The following is a 15,837-nucleotide window of genomic DNA, read 5'->3' as shown; positions in this document are numbered from 1 at the left end:
TTTTAAAAATTAATAAAATTGAATGATCCAATGGTTTATCATCATTTGTCATTAATTGGAATGATTATTTTATAGTACGAAACTCGTGGCTCACTTTTTATGAAAAAACAATGTACTATAAAAAATTGTATATTATATAAAAGAAAGATGTTTATTCGCACAAACATATCACTCGGCGTACGTTCAATATTATTTTTCGTACAGACATTGACAAAACTTGTCAAATACTAAATGCAACGTAAATATTTACAATCGATGTAATTATCTCGATCATTGATCGTGATCTAACGCGAAGAATTATAAAGCCGCGGATCTTCTCGTTAAATTAAATTCAAATATTTGAATAAAGTTCTTTCGCGTCGATTAAAAGAAGGGATCAATACATCATCCCCGGGTGCGTAGCTCTCTGGAAAAATACGTTGGGATTCGCTGATAGAGTCGTGTAGAGATTTCCAGCATCCTCCGGCCTTAAATACATACCGGTCGGTAGAACAAACGTCTCCATCGGTCCATGAACCTCTGAAAACGAGGAAGAGAAAACACATATATATTATTTAAGTAGTACAAGTATTTTCTAATATACAGCGCATATTTCCATTTTAAAAATTATCAAATAATCAACTTCAAATACACAATGATTCTTAATAAAAATAATTGAACTTATTCAGATCACATACACGTATAGATCAATTTTTAATATAAAATATATTTTGTTAAACGAAAATATTAGAAATAATTGCCAAAATATCGATCTTCTATAATAAAAAAAAAAAAAAATGTTCGTTGTATTAATAAACTAGAAATATTTGATAAAATATGACCAACGTAAAAGATCACAGTACAATTTATTAATGCGGTTTATCGGTGTCTGACATCGATAATAGTGTTCTACTTATGCGGCTGACCATAAACGTCATTTCATACTTCTCCAATAGCTCGTAATATGTCCCTCCGTGGGTACACAGTATAATAAATATTCCACATTTCTCATTATACATACGTACGTATATATATATATATATATATATCGTTATAATCCAGATCAATAAGGAAAAAAACAAATAAAACAAAGTCATTCATTTTGAAAGGATTCTAAAGTGTCATTATCAAAGAACTCGCATCATGATCGTTTATGATTAATCCGTTGTCTCTTACATGCGGGTTTTTAATCGCAGCTCTGTCTCATCAAAAGATTCATTATTTCGTTTTCTCCCTCCACCCCTTTGCCGCTTCTCCGCGCCCCGCTCCGCCCCGTTCCTTCACCTCGCCAAGCAAAAAAGAAGGAAAAAAAAAAAGAAGAACAAAAAGTCATATAAAAACTCTGAAGTAGGTGCGAGAGGGGTTTGATGTGTTTAAGTGAATGGCCAAGGGGCTAGTGACCTTTAGCTCGTAATTTCCAGTATATTCCACGCCTTGCTCGTAATAATGAACATTACGGTAAAGAGAGACGTATCGCATTATGAAGCTTCTCGTTTGCGTTTTACGCTTTCGACCTGAATAAAATACTTAGAACGTTGACGTAATTATTGACTAATCGAGACAAACAAACAAGAGGATAATTATCATCGAAATGAATTTTAAAAGAATCTACATATCCAAGTAGTATAATAACTACATTGTTAATATTTTCATTTGTTAACAAATTCATTCGGACTCGAGTCCGAATTATCGAGCGAAATTAAAATTGGAAAATACGTTAATACATATATACAAATGATTATTCCTTTTCGTTTTTTTTTAAGAGCGAAAGCGCAACTTGCAGGCCATTCGACGATGTCGTTCGTCCGATCTAACGGTATCCTTTTTCCCCTCTTCTTCCTTTAAACGCTGAAGAAGTGCTTGACCCTCGTCTTGGAACTTTCTCTCTCTCTCTCTCTCTCTCTCTCTCTTTCTCTCTCTCTGCTGTTTACTTCTCTTTCTCTTGCATCCCTAGCCATCGCACAAGATTTTTCTTCCCTTTCGTTTGATCCCTACGAGTTGAAGGTCGCGAGAAGTCAAGAGCGTAAACGAGGAACCAATTACGTTGAAGAAAAATGCACGGCAAGAAGAGGCGACATGTCGCCTTGAAGGCGTCGAGAGCGACTTTATTACACGTTACTACGCGTTGTAAATTTATCATGGAATTTTCTCTCAAGCGAAAAATATCAAGAATGCCTGGGTTTAGATATTCGATAAATGATGAATCGAGAGAATCTTGATCGAAGGAGCGTCGAACGAGGAAAAAAGTTGATATGAAAAAAACGACAAAACGATCATTTCAAATCGTTGTTGTAGAATTGAACGCACGACGACTTACCATCGGAATATATTGGACTTCCCCCGTGTCTGCAAGCGCTGCAACCAGGTATTCCCGATGAGACCAGCGCGACACGATCTGCAGCGAAAACGTGTGAAAGTGATTCTCAATATTTTCCTTTCGAACGGATTACGTCCTTTCCAAATGCCCATTAATTCGTTTATACTTCGGATATGCCTAAGGTCTAAATTTACCGTGTAGAATCAGATATCGTAGATGCGAATCGAAAGGAAACTCATCGCAGTTGAGAAAGAAACGTAATCGCGCAATGCGAGCGTGCGTGCAAAACAACAAGAGAAATTTACGAAGGATCGGGTGAAATCGTCGAAATTCGTTTATTCTAACGTACCAGCGCTGTGATAGTGCATCTTCCTCTTCAAGGACGTCTCAGCAGGTTTAAAATGGAAAAAGGAAGGAGAGTAGCCGCTGCCAGGTAGAGAGCTGAGTGCGTCATCGCGATCTCGAATGACGGTTGTAGGTCCTTCACGACCAAGTGCAGCCAATTGTCGACCCTTCGGCAGGAACATCGTCAAAAAAACGAGGAACGATGTAGTAAGGAGGCCATAGGCCAGCCACGCCTCCTTATCGCTCTCGGAGGAGGCTACTGTAGAGCCAATTGCGCTTGATATCCAAATCGGCAATGACAGACCTACGGCGAGTCCGATAAAAGCAGCTTCCCTGTTATTATCACGTACGCCACGTGCTCGAACGGCTAAACAGGCAACCGCTATTAACAATATCCCTGGATATCTAAAATAAAAAATGAAAGTAATGAAAGATCAATAGTTTCTTTTCCTTTTTTTTTTTTTTTCTTCGTAATATTCATAATTTCTAAACTATGTCACGTATGTATCTGCCCAAAAGTTACATTTCAAAAGTTTACCCTAGGGAAGCCACTGTCTGTCCGAGGGGAGTTTTGCAACCCAATAGAGGACCATTCTGATCCACATTTTGAACTTGTATAACCGCGGGTGGTTCTCCGTAAAACCATTGGCCGACGATAGCTACTTGTACCAGTACAGCAAATACCAGTACCAAAGCCTGCGGTGAAGTAAAAAGAATTATTCAACCATGCGTGTATATATATATATATATATATATATATATATACTTTCCAATCTGTCAATGATAGTTACACGTTGCTTTTGCGCGAATAGTCGTATACCATTGGCATTCTGATCGTTGGCACAGACCGAACGTGAAAAATTCCGAGTATTCACGGTCTAAGTCGTCCCACGAGTTTCTATACATTAACTCACTATTGTATATACGTGTTGCCTATACACAACTACAAATAAGCTTTTCATTCATATCGAGCGCTCGCGTGATCGCTTTACCGCAGATCGAGAAACAAGACCGGATCTCTTTGATATTCTTAAATATAAAAACCTTTCTCGAAACCGCAATAACAAATTATATATCTTTCCCAATAGAATCAAATTTCCATTTATTTCTGGAAATCTTTGAATTTTTGGAAACATTAAAAATATTCTGATAATTATTACTAACTTGATAAGGTGCTGGTAAATAGACACCGCTGTTCAATGAAAGAAGGAAGACGCATTTGACGAGAAGGGCCGCAAATACGAGGGCCGCTGGTAAACCGACTAGTCTGAAGGCTGCACAAGAGAGAGGATTTTGGCTGAGAGAAGCTGCAGCTGAGAGTCCAGCCAAAAGAAAAAGACCAAGTAAAAGGGCTTGGCCTAGGAACAAGTGACGTCTGTTTGGAGCTGCTGCTCTTGCCTGAAATACATTATGAATATATTATTTTCACGAGGAATATATTTTTATAGAGAGAGAGAGTGAGAGAGAGAGAGAGAAAAAACCTTCCTCTCGATTAAATTAATGGTAATATCATCGTTTTATCATCGATCTCGATTTGATATTCGAATCATTATGCGTGATTCCGAGTAAGGTAAATAACAAATATGAAACAAGTAGCTACCGTTTTGCTCCAGATTATATATGGAGGAACGCGCCATAATCGTAAGCAAATTAAATCAAATTATCTTTCCCGATGAGCGTAGATTAATTTCTCTAATTATAATAAAGAATATATTATGTATATATATATATATACACATATATATACATATATATATATAAATACGGTATATACATACAATTATATTATTGCTCGTTGAGATTGAACGAGTAACCGTAAAAGTGCAAGCGTAATCGGCAACTTCCTCTAACGACAAGAACGGTAACGAGATAGTAATGGTATGATAATAATAGAGCGTCTACGTCTCACGCGTGTGATAGCGAACAAACTCGTTTTACTATCACGGCCTTTCTCGACTCGTTTGCTCGTGGCCCAATGGAGCGTGGCAATACGCAACCTAGACGAGACACGTCGTACGGAGAAACGTTGAACAAACTAGGCCTAGGTCTCGGCGAAATTCTCTTAGATTATCGGAGCTTGTCGAAGAAATTCAATCGAAAATAGTATATTACAACTATGGTTTAGGATCAATGGAAAATCTCGGTCAGAATCTTATTTCTTTAGAACTCGATGTTCTTTCGTCTATGTCCAAAGATGATTTAAAATGATAAATACCGATACTTTATATAATTACTTTAAATTACAAAAAAAAAGAAAAAGAAAAGAAAAATAAAACAGAAAAATAAATGTCGTAGAATGATAATAAAATGTTAATTTGATTTTCCGTTTGGAGCATTGACCAACCTTGAGAAGTACGAAAACCTCGAAACCAGCCATAAGAAGCATCGCTGCGGCACTTAGGGCTGCAAGGGGAAGAGCCCAAGGTCGTTGTCTGAGAAGGAAACGCGAGCTCGGTGGCCTGGTAGATTCGGTTTCGCGTTCTTGGCCCTTCCTCGTTGGCATTCTGAAGACGGATACGGTTCTATTGGGTGCTGGCACGCTGATAACGCTAGCCACGCTAGCTAAACCATTTCTATCGGCCGTATCCTCCGACGGCACCAGGAAGAACTCCGTTGATAATTCGTAGTCCTTCGAATATGAAGGGCTTCGAATAGCCTCGGCAGGACCGAGCCAGCTCGCCGTGGCGCATGATAAAAAAATTGGACTTAGCCTCATGTCGAGACAAATCCGTGTGTCGTCACCGCTTCGTGTATCTTCTCCTACGCACTCGCATCCTTACGTATAAGGGATCGCTTGTTCTTTCCTCAGGATGTTTTTCTTTTCCGACCTCTGAAAATAATCAGAATCAGAACTGACATACTTTCCTATTTTTTCTATCTTTCTCTCTCTCTCTCTCTCTCTCTCTCTCTCTCTTTCCTTTTCATTTTCTCATCAAATTGATTTTCATTATGATTTTGAGACAACGATGATTTTCCCGAGGAACGTTTTCCTTAATAAACGGAACTGGCAAAGCACGTGTCTCGTAATACCGATAAATAAAGCCAAAGAAATTAGCATTCGACATGCTTGTTACCTTGAGCCTTAAATCTTCTATAATTTATGAGCCAGGGTACGAATAAACGTGCTTTCACGATAAATACTTAAACGCACGCTATCGCTAAGGATGGATGCGTTGCAATAACCGGGTCACGATGATAAGACGACAGGAAAGAGATCATGGGATAGAGATTTGAAAGACCTAACAGCGAACCGTAAAAAAGTACATACGCAGGAACGTTCAACGATCTTTAAAGGCGATAATCGTCGAACAAGTTCGAACGTAAGTAGACTGGAGCGAAGTCAAGGAAATAAAAAAAAAAGTTAAGGGAAAAGTTGAAACTGCGTGCAGATGTAACGAAACGTTTTTCTTGATTGCGATTGAAAGAAAATAATGAAGATAAAATTAATCGAATTTATTTTTTAACTAATATTTAACCTTTCTCTCTCTCTCTCTCTCTCTCTCTCTTTCTTTTTGTGTCTCTGTCTGTCTGTCTATCTCTCTCTTTCTCTCTTTCTCTCTCAGACCCTTCTCCTCATCCTTCGTAAAAAACGTGAAGAAACTTCCACGTGCATCCTCTTTCTGCGAGTCACTTTTCAACTTTGAAACTATCCTTCTTCGAATTTTCCCGCGCTTTTTTTTCCGACAAATATTGAAAAACAACGCGAATAAAAAAATTCGGCCTTTGTTAACGATCGAATTCAAAGAAATTTTAATTGATAGTTTTAATTTGCCCAGAGAATACTCGTCGTATTTGATAAAGAATTGTGGAGCATGGAGGAGCTCGAGGTGCACGTTGCGAGAGGCACGTTCCTACTAAACCGCGAAGAACTCTCGAGGGCGAAACTGGAAGCGGACTAGAGTTCCGTCCTGCGGAGGTGAAGCCTATCCGTTACAGAGGAATCAGGGAGATGGTGATGACGATGGCATGGCGATGGTGGAGGTGATGGTGGTGGTGGTGGTGGTAGTAGTGCTGTTGTGGTGATGGTCGTGCCGCGGATCAGGATCGGATACTACGAATCTAAAAAGAAATGCCGAAGGCAAGACAATATACAATAAATAAATTTTTTAATTTGTTAACGCTTTTATTTTTTTTTTTTTTTCTTTACTAACTACCCATCCACTTAAACAAAATCATCAGGCCGGTTCAATTGACTTTCTCGAGAGAATTATTTCTTTTTTTTTACACATTTATGTACATCTTTAAGGATCAACAGATGATGCGCGTACAATTTAAGATTGATTAGGATTTTTTTCTTTTCTTTATTTTATTTTATTTTATTTTATTTTTTTTTGTTTTTTATTTATTTACTTTTTTTTCTTCTTTTTTTTTCTTTTTTTTTTTTTTTTTTTTTTTTTTTTTTCAATTGAAAATTATACACACTGTATTTACTTTCACTGAAAACAGTGAGATCGGCTGCGTCCCTGTAAAGAAAAGAGAGAATACTGTGTGAGGAATAAAGGAGCTTAAGAGAAAGAGAGACATAGTAAGAGAAAGAGAGCGAGAGGAGTTGGTCCTCCGATGTCGAGGACCGGACTCCGCCGATGCATTTACATATCGGACATGTAATAACCTCGAAAAAGTATTAACAATGGCCAAAGGTTCGTCTCGTCTCGAAGCAAGAAACGACGAAGAAGAAGAAAGAGGAAGAAACGATGGAGAAAGAGGGGGAGGAGAAGGATGGAGAACGATCGAAGTTGCGTTTAACGAACTCTGTGACTTCGAACGACGACGTGGACAGTCGAAATTCCATAGCAAAAAGTTGACGGGACGCCCTTTCAATAATCGTAGGCGAGGTAAGATTGAAAAAAAAAAACAAACAAACAAACAAAGAAAAAAAAAAGTAAATAATTAAAATAATATTTGGACAAATTCAAAGAATATTACCAGAAGCAATTTCAAGTTCGAACTTTTCATTCATCGTCATATCTCTATCAGAACGTGAAAAGTCATTAATTCTTCGTCATTTCGAGTACTTCCTCCTGATTACCATTTTCCCTCGTCAGATAAATAGCTCTGCATACTATCTCTTTGATTAAAAAAAAAAAAAAAAAAAAAAAAAAAAAAAAAAGAGAGAAAGAGAAAAAGAAAAAGGGAGATAAAAAATACAAACAAACAAAAATAAAATGAAGAACCGACCGTTGCATCTTTTTAACGATTCCCTTTGAGGTCAAATCTCGAGGATGCGACATAGCGGTACGTTTCCTTTCATTCTCGTAACAAACTTATATGTATGCTAGAGTCGATATATGTACGTGGGTGCGTTCACGTCATAGATCGACGATCTTACTCGTAAGGAGACATTCGGTAGCTCTGCCGATCGAACCCTGCACTCTGGAGTTCGACGAACCCTTTGTCTCGAAAACCGGACAAACCGTTTGCACATCGGTACGGGTCTCGACTTCGTGATACCATGGTACAGGATGTTTCAAAGCTCGAAAATTGCATACATATATTTTCATAAATTTGATAATATTTCTTGTATCAGAAACAAAAAGGCTACAAATATATTCCTTCTTAAAACGTCCTCGAGACAAATGTTCTTTTTTTTTTCCTTTTTTTTTTTTTTTTTAATTAAAATTTGCATTAAATTTATAATTATATTCTATTTCTCTCTATTAACGAATCAAGATTTATAATATTACGATTAAAAACGTTGTTATTAGATATGTAATCTGAAAGCACGACGATGAAAATATTTAAACGAATTATTATTCAATATCCAAAAATGATCCCTTCGAGAAGTATACAATAATTTCGAAGAGCAATGCAAAGCCACACCCGGTCACTTTCTCCACCAAAGCCAAAGTCATTCTTGTACCGTATAGTACCGTGCTTAATGACGCAAGCTACCCACGCGATCTAATGTAAGGTACGGTAAATCGTTTCCCTTTCACGTCGACGTAAAAAGAAAGAATTTAGACATAAGCTTTACAAACTTCGAAGAAAAGTTAGATATGATTAAAGAAATTCAGGATTTCCATTTATTCTTATATGTCCTTGAATAATTGAGAAAAAAAATTGAAAATGTAAAAACAAATTGACTTTGATTCGTGTCTTAAGAAAACGAAACTTATTTATTATACATTTATATATAAATATATATTATATATACGTGTATATATATATATATATATGTGTGTGTGTATATACATATTTTTTTTTTGCATAAAGAAACGTTTGAAAAATTATTATATCCCTAATAATATAATAAACGAGAGACTGTATTGAATCGAAAATGTTTTAGAAAAATAAGGTGTTCTCGATGGTATGAGTTCGGTCGGCACAAGTTATTCTCCCTTTTTCTTTCTCGCGTGAAATTCCACGGAGCTGGTACGCAAAGCCGAAAACTCGCTGGTTGTACACCAAATCTCTGAGTTGCGCCATGGTATTGGGGACTGGCGAGCTCGATGCTTGAAAGAGAGAGAGAAAGAGAGAGAGAGAGAAAGAGAAAGAGAGAAAGAGAGAGAGAGAGAGAGAGAGAGGAGCATTCGCTTGTAACCGGTTTCGACGAACTAAAGCTAAATAAAGTCATGTATGTACCAGGACGAACGGAGAATATCGTCGTACCAATAATTCTGATCTCGAAAAACAATGATAGATTTACAAGTCGAACGAAAATCCATCCAACTATTCCGCAACTTTCAAACTTAGTATTACTTAACTGATACTGAGAAGATTAATACTGCCGAGTCTTGTTTCACGCAAATCTTTTTTTTTTTTTTTTTAACTTTTTAACTTTCTTTTAACTTAAATTAAAATGAAAATGTGTCAAAATTATGAAAATAAATATACTTATGCATAAATAAATGACATTTTAGGATTTATCGTGATAAAAATCTATGTGTCTAATTTCAAAATAAAAAAGAAGAAAGAAAGAAAGAAGAAAAGAAAAAAGGGAAAACGAAAAAAAAAAAAAGAAAAAAAAAAAAGAAAAATACGAACCTTGCATATATTATTTTTATTCTTGAAACTCTCAGACTCCCTTTGCTCCTTTTGTCTTTTTGCTTCATCGACCGCGATACGTTGATAAGTCGACCCTTCTACGGCGATTCATTTGAATATAAATCCGGTTGTCTGCACTCGGCGTAAGGTACATATACGCAAAGGGCGAAGGGAGAAGAGTTGGAAGGAGATAGGAGCTAACTCTGTAAAGAGAGAAAGAGAGAGACAGAGAGAGAGAGAGAGAGAGAGAGAGAGAGAAATAGAAGACGAACGTATGCACGTAGTGAGAGAGAGAGAGAGAGACAGAGATGCACCTTTTTTCTTCCTTGTTTATTGTAACCACAAACTGCAGCGGTCGGTCACGCAGGATATTTTTTCTTATCCTTATTTCAAGGGTTCGTCCTCTTGCACGATTCTTATTTTTTTTTCTTTTTTTTTTTCGTTTTGTTGGTCGACAGGACACATTCCTCTACAAAAAATAAAATGAAATTAATAAAAGGAATTATAACGAGGGGTGATAATATAAAAAAAGGAAAAAAAAAAAAAAAAAAAGAAAGAAGAAAGACGTACGGTTTTATCCTGATTATTTAAAAATTCCAAGAAAAATGTAACATAACTCGTCCATGAGATATCACCCTTCGTTGACGAGCTTGGCCGTTAAAGGGCAAAAGCTTAAGCGCGAAAAATCTAAGAAGAATCTTCTCCATCGAGCAAGCAAGGCGAAAAGGCGTAGACACATACGCCGAACGTTTATGTTCGGTCGACGTTATACACAGAATATACGTGAGGTCCCTCCATGCTTCACGTACGTTTCGTATACGCTTATAAACCACTTCGCGAAAGTCCACGTGTGCTCACTATGGAGTAACGATATTTATTATATGTCGGCTATGAGTTATGGGCAGTTAACTTCACCTTCGTGACGGAGCCCTCCCCGCATAGTACCATGTGTACTATGCAACCTAAGGACCATCTACATCTTCGCTCTTACGAATAACGAAAAGAATCTTTTACTTGCGGTCCTATTCCTTCAAATTTATTCTTAGTTAAATACAAGAACTTATTTCAACAGAAATTCTAATAACGATCTAATGTATTTCACCTTTCAAACATAATTGATGATTTCTTTAAAAAAAAAAAAAAAAAAAAAAAAAAAAAAAAAAAAAAAAAAAAGAAGAAGAAGAAAATTAAAATCAAATTATTAAAAAAAGAAATTAATCGATATGTAATATTTTAGTTAAAAAGTATCTAATAATTTAATCAATATGTAATATGTTACTTAAGATGTATCTAATAATTCGATAAACTCACGGAAGTTGAAAGCAAACAGAATGACAAGTCTATCTACTAAATGAGAAACGAGAATCCAAGAGCTTCGTAGTTGATAAATGCAACATGCGCCGGCTTCCGTGATGCGAAAGTTTTCTTAGCGCGCTTATATCTTCGCTTCGTGGGAAACGTGAGAACGTTAAATGAACAAAATAGCTGTTTAACAGTACAACCGATAAATTTGCATATCCGAGAAAAAAGATCTTTATCGTGTCGTATGCATCGAGCTTCTATTTCTTTTTCTTTTTAAAATCCTAATTATCTACTTCCTTTTAAAATTTTCCATATGAAACCGGTAAATTTATTACAACGAATAATGACAAACAAATTTCAAAGCATTAGAGCTCCTAAAACTAATACGTTTTTAATATTACATTATACATATCACACCTTTATGTAAAATAACCGGTATAATTTAAATAATGACGCATTCGGTATGGTGTCGCTTTGGAAACAAGTTAATTCATTCGTGATAAGCAGAAACGAGTTTTCTACCAATACCAAAGAAAAATAGAATATCTTAGGTATTCAGTAGAAATGGAGCGACTGAGCGAACGTGATCGTGTCGTTTTAAACGTAATATTTGATCCAATTCAAGCGCATGGATCGATTGATTTTTCAGAAAATAATGATCCTGGTACGTAGTTCTTCTTTTTTGTCCTTTTTAAATGTTGCGACTTCTTACGATCTCTTTATGCATTTTTTCAGACGCATTGAATCAAAACGAAAGAGATGCTTTACCCGAGAACATTTTGGATATCTTGAAACAGGCTATATCTCACGCAGAGTCCGAAAATTTTGATGAATCTTTTCGTTTATTTGAGGAAGCTTTGAAGAAAGCACCTTCTTCCCCATCCATTTTGAATGATAGAGCTCAAGCATTTCGTTTGGCTGGTCGTGATAATGGTAATGGAGTAATTTATTATTTGACATAAAAAAAAAAAAAAAAAAAAAAAAAAAAAAAAGGTTCAATATACAAGAAAATATTGTGACATAACGATATTGCGCATATCTATTGATAAAAAGAAAATGATGATTGCGAATGATAAAACGTATGATGTAATATTCGGAACTTACACCTTTCATAGAAGCATTAGAGGATCTGCATATGGCAGTTAAACTTAGCCAAGGAAAAGGAAAAGCAGGCATTCAGGCGCTTTGCCAACGTGGAATATTGTATCGTTACATGAAGGAGGATCAAAAAGCTAAAGAAGATTTTACGCTGGCAGCCAAAGCTGGTTCGAGCTTTGCCAAATCACAGCTCGTTTCTCTAAATCCTTATGCAGCTATGTGTAATGCTATGTTACGTGAAATTATTCTGAAATCCACTCGTCATTGACGATATCGTCGCTAATTCTGGTAACAGAAGGATCAGATCTGTGAAAATGACATGTTAAATGAGAAATGATATATTAAATTATACAAAAGTTTTAAATGAAATTATAAATCTTCTCTTTTTTTTATACTGATCAATCGTCATTAACGCGATTCTCTTCATTGTTACCCTTTATTTGAATATAGATTTATGAATCATGCGCCTACAATGATCCAATTGATATATCCACATTAATAATAATGATTACACAAAATAATTATCATTGGAATCTTCAATAAAAATATAAATTACATTCTATCGTATTAAACGTGCAATATACGCACCTTTAAAAAGACAATTTCTGATCTACTAGAAAGAAGAAATCGCAAATACTTTCGATGAACAATTATGAAAATATCAGAGTTCCACGCACACGAGTTTCATTCTTCCAACTATTGTATTTTATGAAATAGAAAGGTACAACAGTAAAGAAGAAAATTTATTGCATTCCTTTTAATCCAATATTTTCAATTATCGATTAAGTACTTCTAATAACGTAGTAAAACACGTTTATAACACTTTACTTTTTATAACTTACAAACAAATATACATATACATATACATATATATATATATATATATGTATATGTATATGTATATTTATTTATATATATATATATATATATACATATACATACATATATATATATATAAAGAAAGTTAAATCATCGCGAGAAAGCGATATAATATTCTGATATTACATATTCCACACTATCTTCAACAATAAATTCTCTTCGTACAAAATGCAGACAAATTTTTTATTTGTCCATCTGCAATATCCTAAATGCACAAAATGCAGAATTTCTGGTACAAGTATATCCGTCTGATATTTTTTGTTTGTTTTTTTATCTATTAAGAAATGGATTGTACACCAGAAGATATTTTCACTTTTTCCATAGTACTTTGACATTAACATTTTTTCCCGCCCCCCCCCCTCCCTTTTATCAAATTAATTATAATAACCTGATTATTTGACAGTTATGCATTAGTAATGTACATAAAAGCATATGTCAATTTTAACGATTAATCATCGAATTAATTTTTACTTGTTCAAATGAACATCGAAATAATTAATGCCACAATATATGTTTTATACCATCACAAAATCACGACCTGTATTTGATTTTTCACTTTCTGAACCTTCTTCACTACCCTCAGAACCTTCTGCTGATTCGCTAACAGAAACTTTCTTATTGTTTCCATTAGAAATCTCTTCGATTCTGTTTGTCTCATCCTTTGGTAATTCTTCCATATTAGATCTATCTTCGCTATAAACAAAAATAACAATAAAAGTATTTCTAATATTGAAGATTATAAAATAATTTCTTTTTATCCATTTACTTACGTAGACGTACTAGGGGCTTCTTCAGTATCAGAATCTTTGTCCTTCTTCTTTTTCTTTTTACTACCTCTTTTATCGCTTTCATTTGAAGCACCATAATATTCATACTAAGAAGTAACAAAATATCATATAATTATTTTACATTTTACAATTCTATAAGAATTCATCATTTAGCAAATGAAAATTTACCTGATATAATGGCCAGAATGATGCGAAGAAGCCAACGTCTGCTATCAAATTGGGTAATAACCAAAAATGACACCTGCCAAGAGTAGGTACCCAAAGAAGACAGAATACGATCATTCTAAGAATAGTTAATGCAAGGATGAATACAAGCAATCCAGCAGCAGCAACGCTTAAATAATATACTCCCTGACGAATAGTTAGGGGCCATAACGGGAATAAACAAAGTCCAATTGCTCCTAATACTACCAAGGTACCAAAAAACCAATAATAAACTGGTATTGGTTCGTATATCCAAACGTAAGCATCATTACAATCTACGAAATATTGTTCCATATGCATTTCAAGTCGCACCTATAACGATAAAACATTGATCTATGTAAAAAGGTATATGACATTTTGTATGTTGTCTAAGGATAATAACTCACTTTTGATTTCTTCTTAATTTCTTTTCGTTCATCAGATTTCTCTTCATTATCTTTATTTGATGCATCCTTATTTTCCTTTAGATCTTCTTTTTCTTTTTCATTAAACTTTTTCTCTTCCTTTGGTTCTTTAATTTTCTTCTTAATACCACGAATTTTACAAAGCTCCTCTTCAGATATTACTACTTTTTTAGCTCTATGGAAAAACTTGTGCCTCAACATAATGTCAAGAAATTTTGTAACTTGTTCTCGAGTCTCGAATCTAGTCTTGCTCCAGGGTGAGTTTTCCAATAGTGCATCGACTGCACGAGTACCAGTGAAATATTCAACATTATGATTTCTGTCAAATTTAGTCTTTTTGGAAGGTACATTGTTACGAATCCACTTGGCTACAGCATATTCTTCTTTCGATGGTTTATCCTGAGCAATTTCATTATCTAAACTTGAAATTTCCTATTTCAAGAAATAAAACGTATTTTTAATGTATACTTAGGACGTAATAATTATTTACATTTGACATAAAAAGAATTAGCCGGAAAGGAAGATGACAAGGTATTTTCAAATATTTCGAGAAAATAATTGTTATTTTCCACACACATATATATATATACATATATATACATATATATATATATATACACACATGTATATATATATATATATATCAAAATATATATTTTACAATTAAAAATCGTAAAAACATGTACAAAATTAAAAGCATATAATAAAAAAGATATAGGAAATATCGAGAAATGTATTTCATCTACGTCATCCTGTTTAATACTGTTGAAAATTGAGAAGAAGACATCAATCGTGACACGTGTACTAAAGACGATATTTCAAAATAAGCACAGAAAAAAAAAATATAAATAATAATGCAGATAATTCCAATCAAGTAATAATCTATTGCGACATCGAAAACATATCGTAGGAAGTAATTGAATATGCGATGCTTACATCTTTGCGTTTTCTGCCTTTCCTACGTTCCACCATGTTGTAAATCCAACTTTGCACTTGCGCATTTGAACTCTTTCCGTCACAGACGCTATAGAAAAAAAAAAAAAAAAAAAAAAAAAAAAAAAAGAGAGAAAATTAGAGGAAGTTCCTTCTACTTCGTTCAATTTAATATTTCTTCTACGTCCATTTGATCATACTATTAACGTTATTGACGTTCCAATAAAATAAATTTTTATGATGATGTATTACATTAATTACTTAATATCGGACAGAAATTTAAATTATTTCTAATGAAAAATTATATAAGACTTTTGATTACGATGAATTTAGCTGTAATAGATGTTTTTCAATTTTTGATATGCTGACGTTTATAAATTCATTGAACAAAGCTTTCTATGCCAAATTCTATACTTATTCAATGTTACGTCAGATGATTTTCAATTCTTCTATTTATAACCTATAGATCTGTATAGTTTTGTGCTTTAAAAACATATAAGAGCAGAACAATCCTTTGTCTGGCCTTTAATCATAAGTATTTTTTTCGAATAAATCTTACAATTTACGAGAAAACAAAATATTAACCATCAATTATTCAATTATT

General features: G+C 34.5%; 3 protein-coding genes across 6 annotated transcripts; 1 reads left to right on the top strand and 2 right to left on the bottom strand.

The window, feature by feature from the left end:
• Positions 1-130: 130 nt before the first annotated feature.
• LOC124948914 lies at positions 131-11,725 on the bottom strand. Of its 3 annotated transcripts, XR_007100902.1 has the most exons (12): positions 10,937-11,725; positions 10,196-10,750; positions 9,940-10,094; positions 9,626-9,723; positions 6,118-6,700; positions 4,986-5,471; positions 3,806-4,039; positions 3,180-3,337; positions 2,646-3,046; positions 2,297-2,374; positions 1,156-1,970; positions 388-519 (listed from the first exon to the last, which is right to left on the bottom strand). XR_007100902.1 is itself a non-coding variant. In XM_047493240.1 (11 exons), the coding sequence occupies exons 6-11, from the start codon at positions 5,355-5,357 to the stop codon at positions 377-379; spliced, it is 1,386 nt and encodes a 461-aa protein (XP_047349196.1). In that variant the 5' UTR covers positions 5,358-5,471; positions 6,118-6,700; positions 9,626-9,723; positions 9,940-10,094; positions 10,196-10,750; positions 10,937-11,725; the 3' UTR covers positions 131-376. The 3 variants fall into 3 exon arrangements, 2 of the variants coding, with proteins under 2 accessions (XP_047349196.1, XP_047349197.1); XM_047493240.1 differs by lacking the exon at positions 1,156-1,970 and having other exon boundaries at positions 131-519; XM_047493241.1 differs by lacking the exons at positions 1,156-1,970; positions 2,297-2,374; positions 10,937-11,725 and having other exon boundaries at positions 131-519; positions 10,196-10,745.
• LOC124948922 (tetratricopeptide repeat protein 36) lies at positions 7,167-12,394 on the top strand. 2 transcript variants are annotated; one of them, XM_047493256.1, is made up of 3 exons: positions 7,167-7,476; positions 11,663-11,860; positions 12,043-12,394. In XM_047493256.1, exons 1-3 carry the CDS (start codon positions 7,272-7,274, stop codon positions 12,291-12,293), a joined length of 654 nt encoding a protein of 217 aa, XP_047349212.1. In that variant the 5' UTR covers positions 7,167-7,271; the 3' UTR covers positions 12,294-12,394. The 2 variants fall into 2 exon arrangements, with proteins under 2 accessions (XP_047349212.1, XP_047349213.1); XM_047493257.1 differs by lacking the exon at positions 7,167-7,476 and adding an exon at positions 11,415-11,591.
• Positions 12,395-12,445: 51 nt separating this feature from the next.
• LOC124948916 (translocation protein SEC62) lies at positions 12,446-15,344 on the bottom strand. Its single transcript, XM_047493245.1, has 5 exons — positions 15,237-15,344; positions 14,283-14,732; positions 13,861-14,208; positions 13,675-13,778; positions 12,446-13,597 (listed from the first exon to the last, which is right to left on the bottom strand). Exons 1-5 carry the CDS (start codon positions 15,270-15,272, stop codon positions 13,420-13,422), a joined length of 1,116 nt encoding a protein of 371 aa, XP_047349201.1. The 5' UTR covers positions 15,273-15,344; the 3' UTR covers positions 12,446-13,419.
• Positions 15,345-15,837: the final 493 nt, after the last annotated feature.

Source organism: Vespa velutina, chromosome 4 (assembly GCF_912470025.1).
Source record: "Vespa velutina chromosome 4, iVesVel2.1, whole genome shotgun sequence".
Classification (NCBI taxonomy): Eukaryota; Metazoa; Arthropoda; class Insecta; order Hymenoptera; family Vespidae; genus Vespa; species Vespa velutina.
This window is presented reverse-complemented; position numbering and strand designations above follow the sequence as displayed.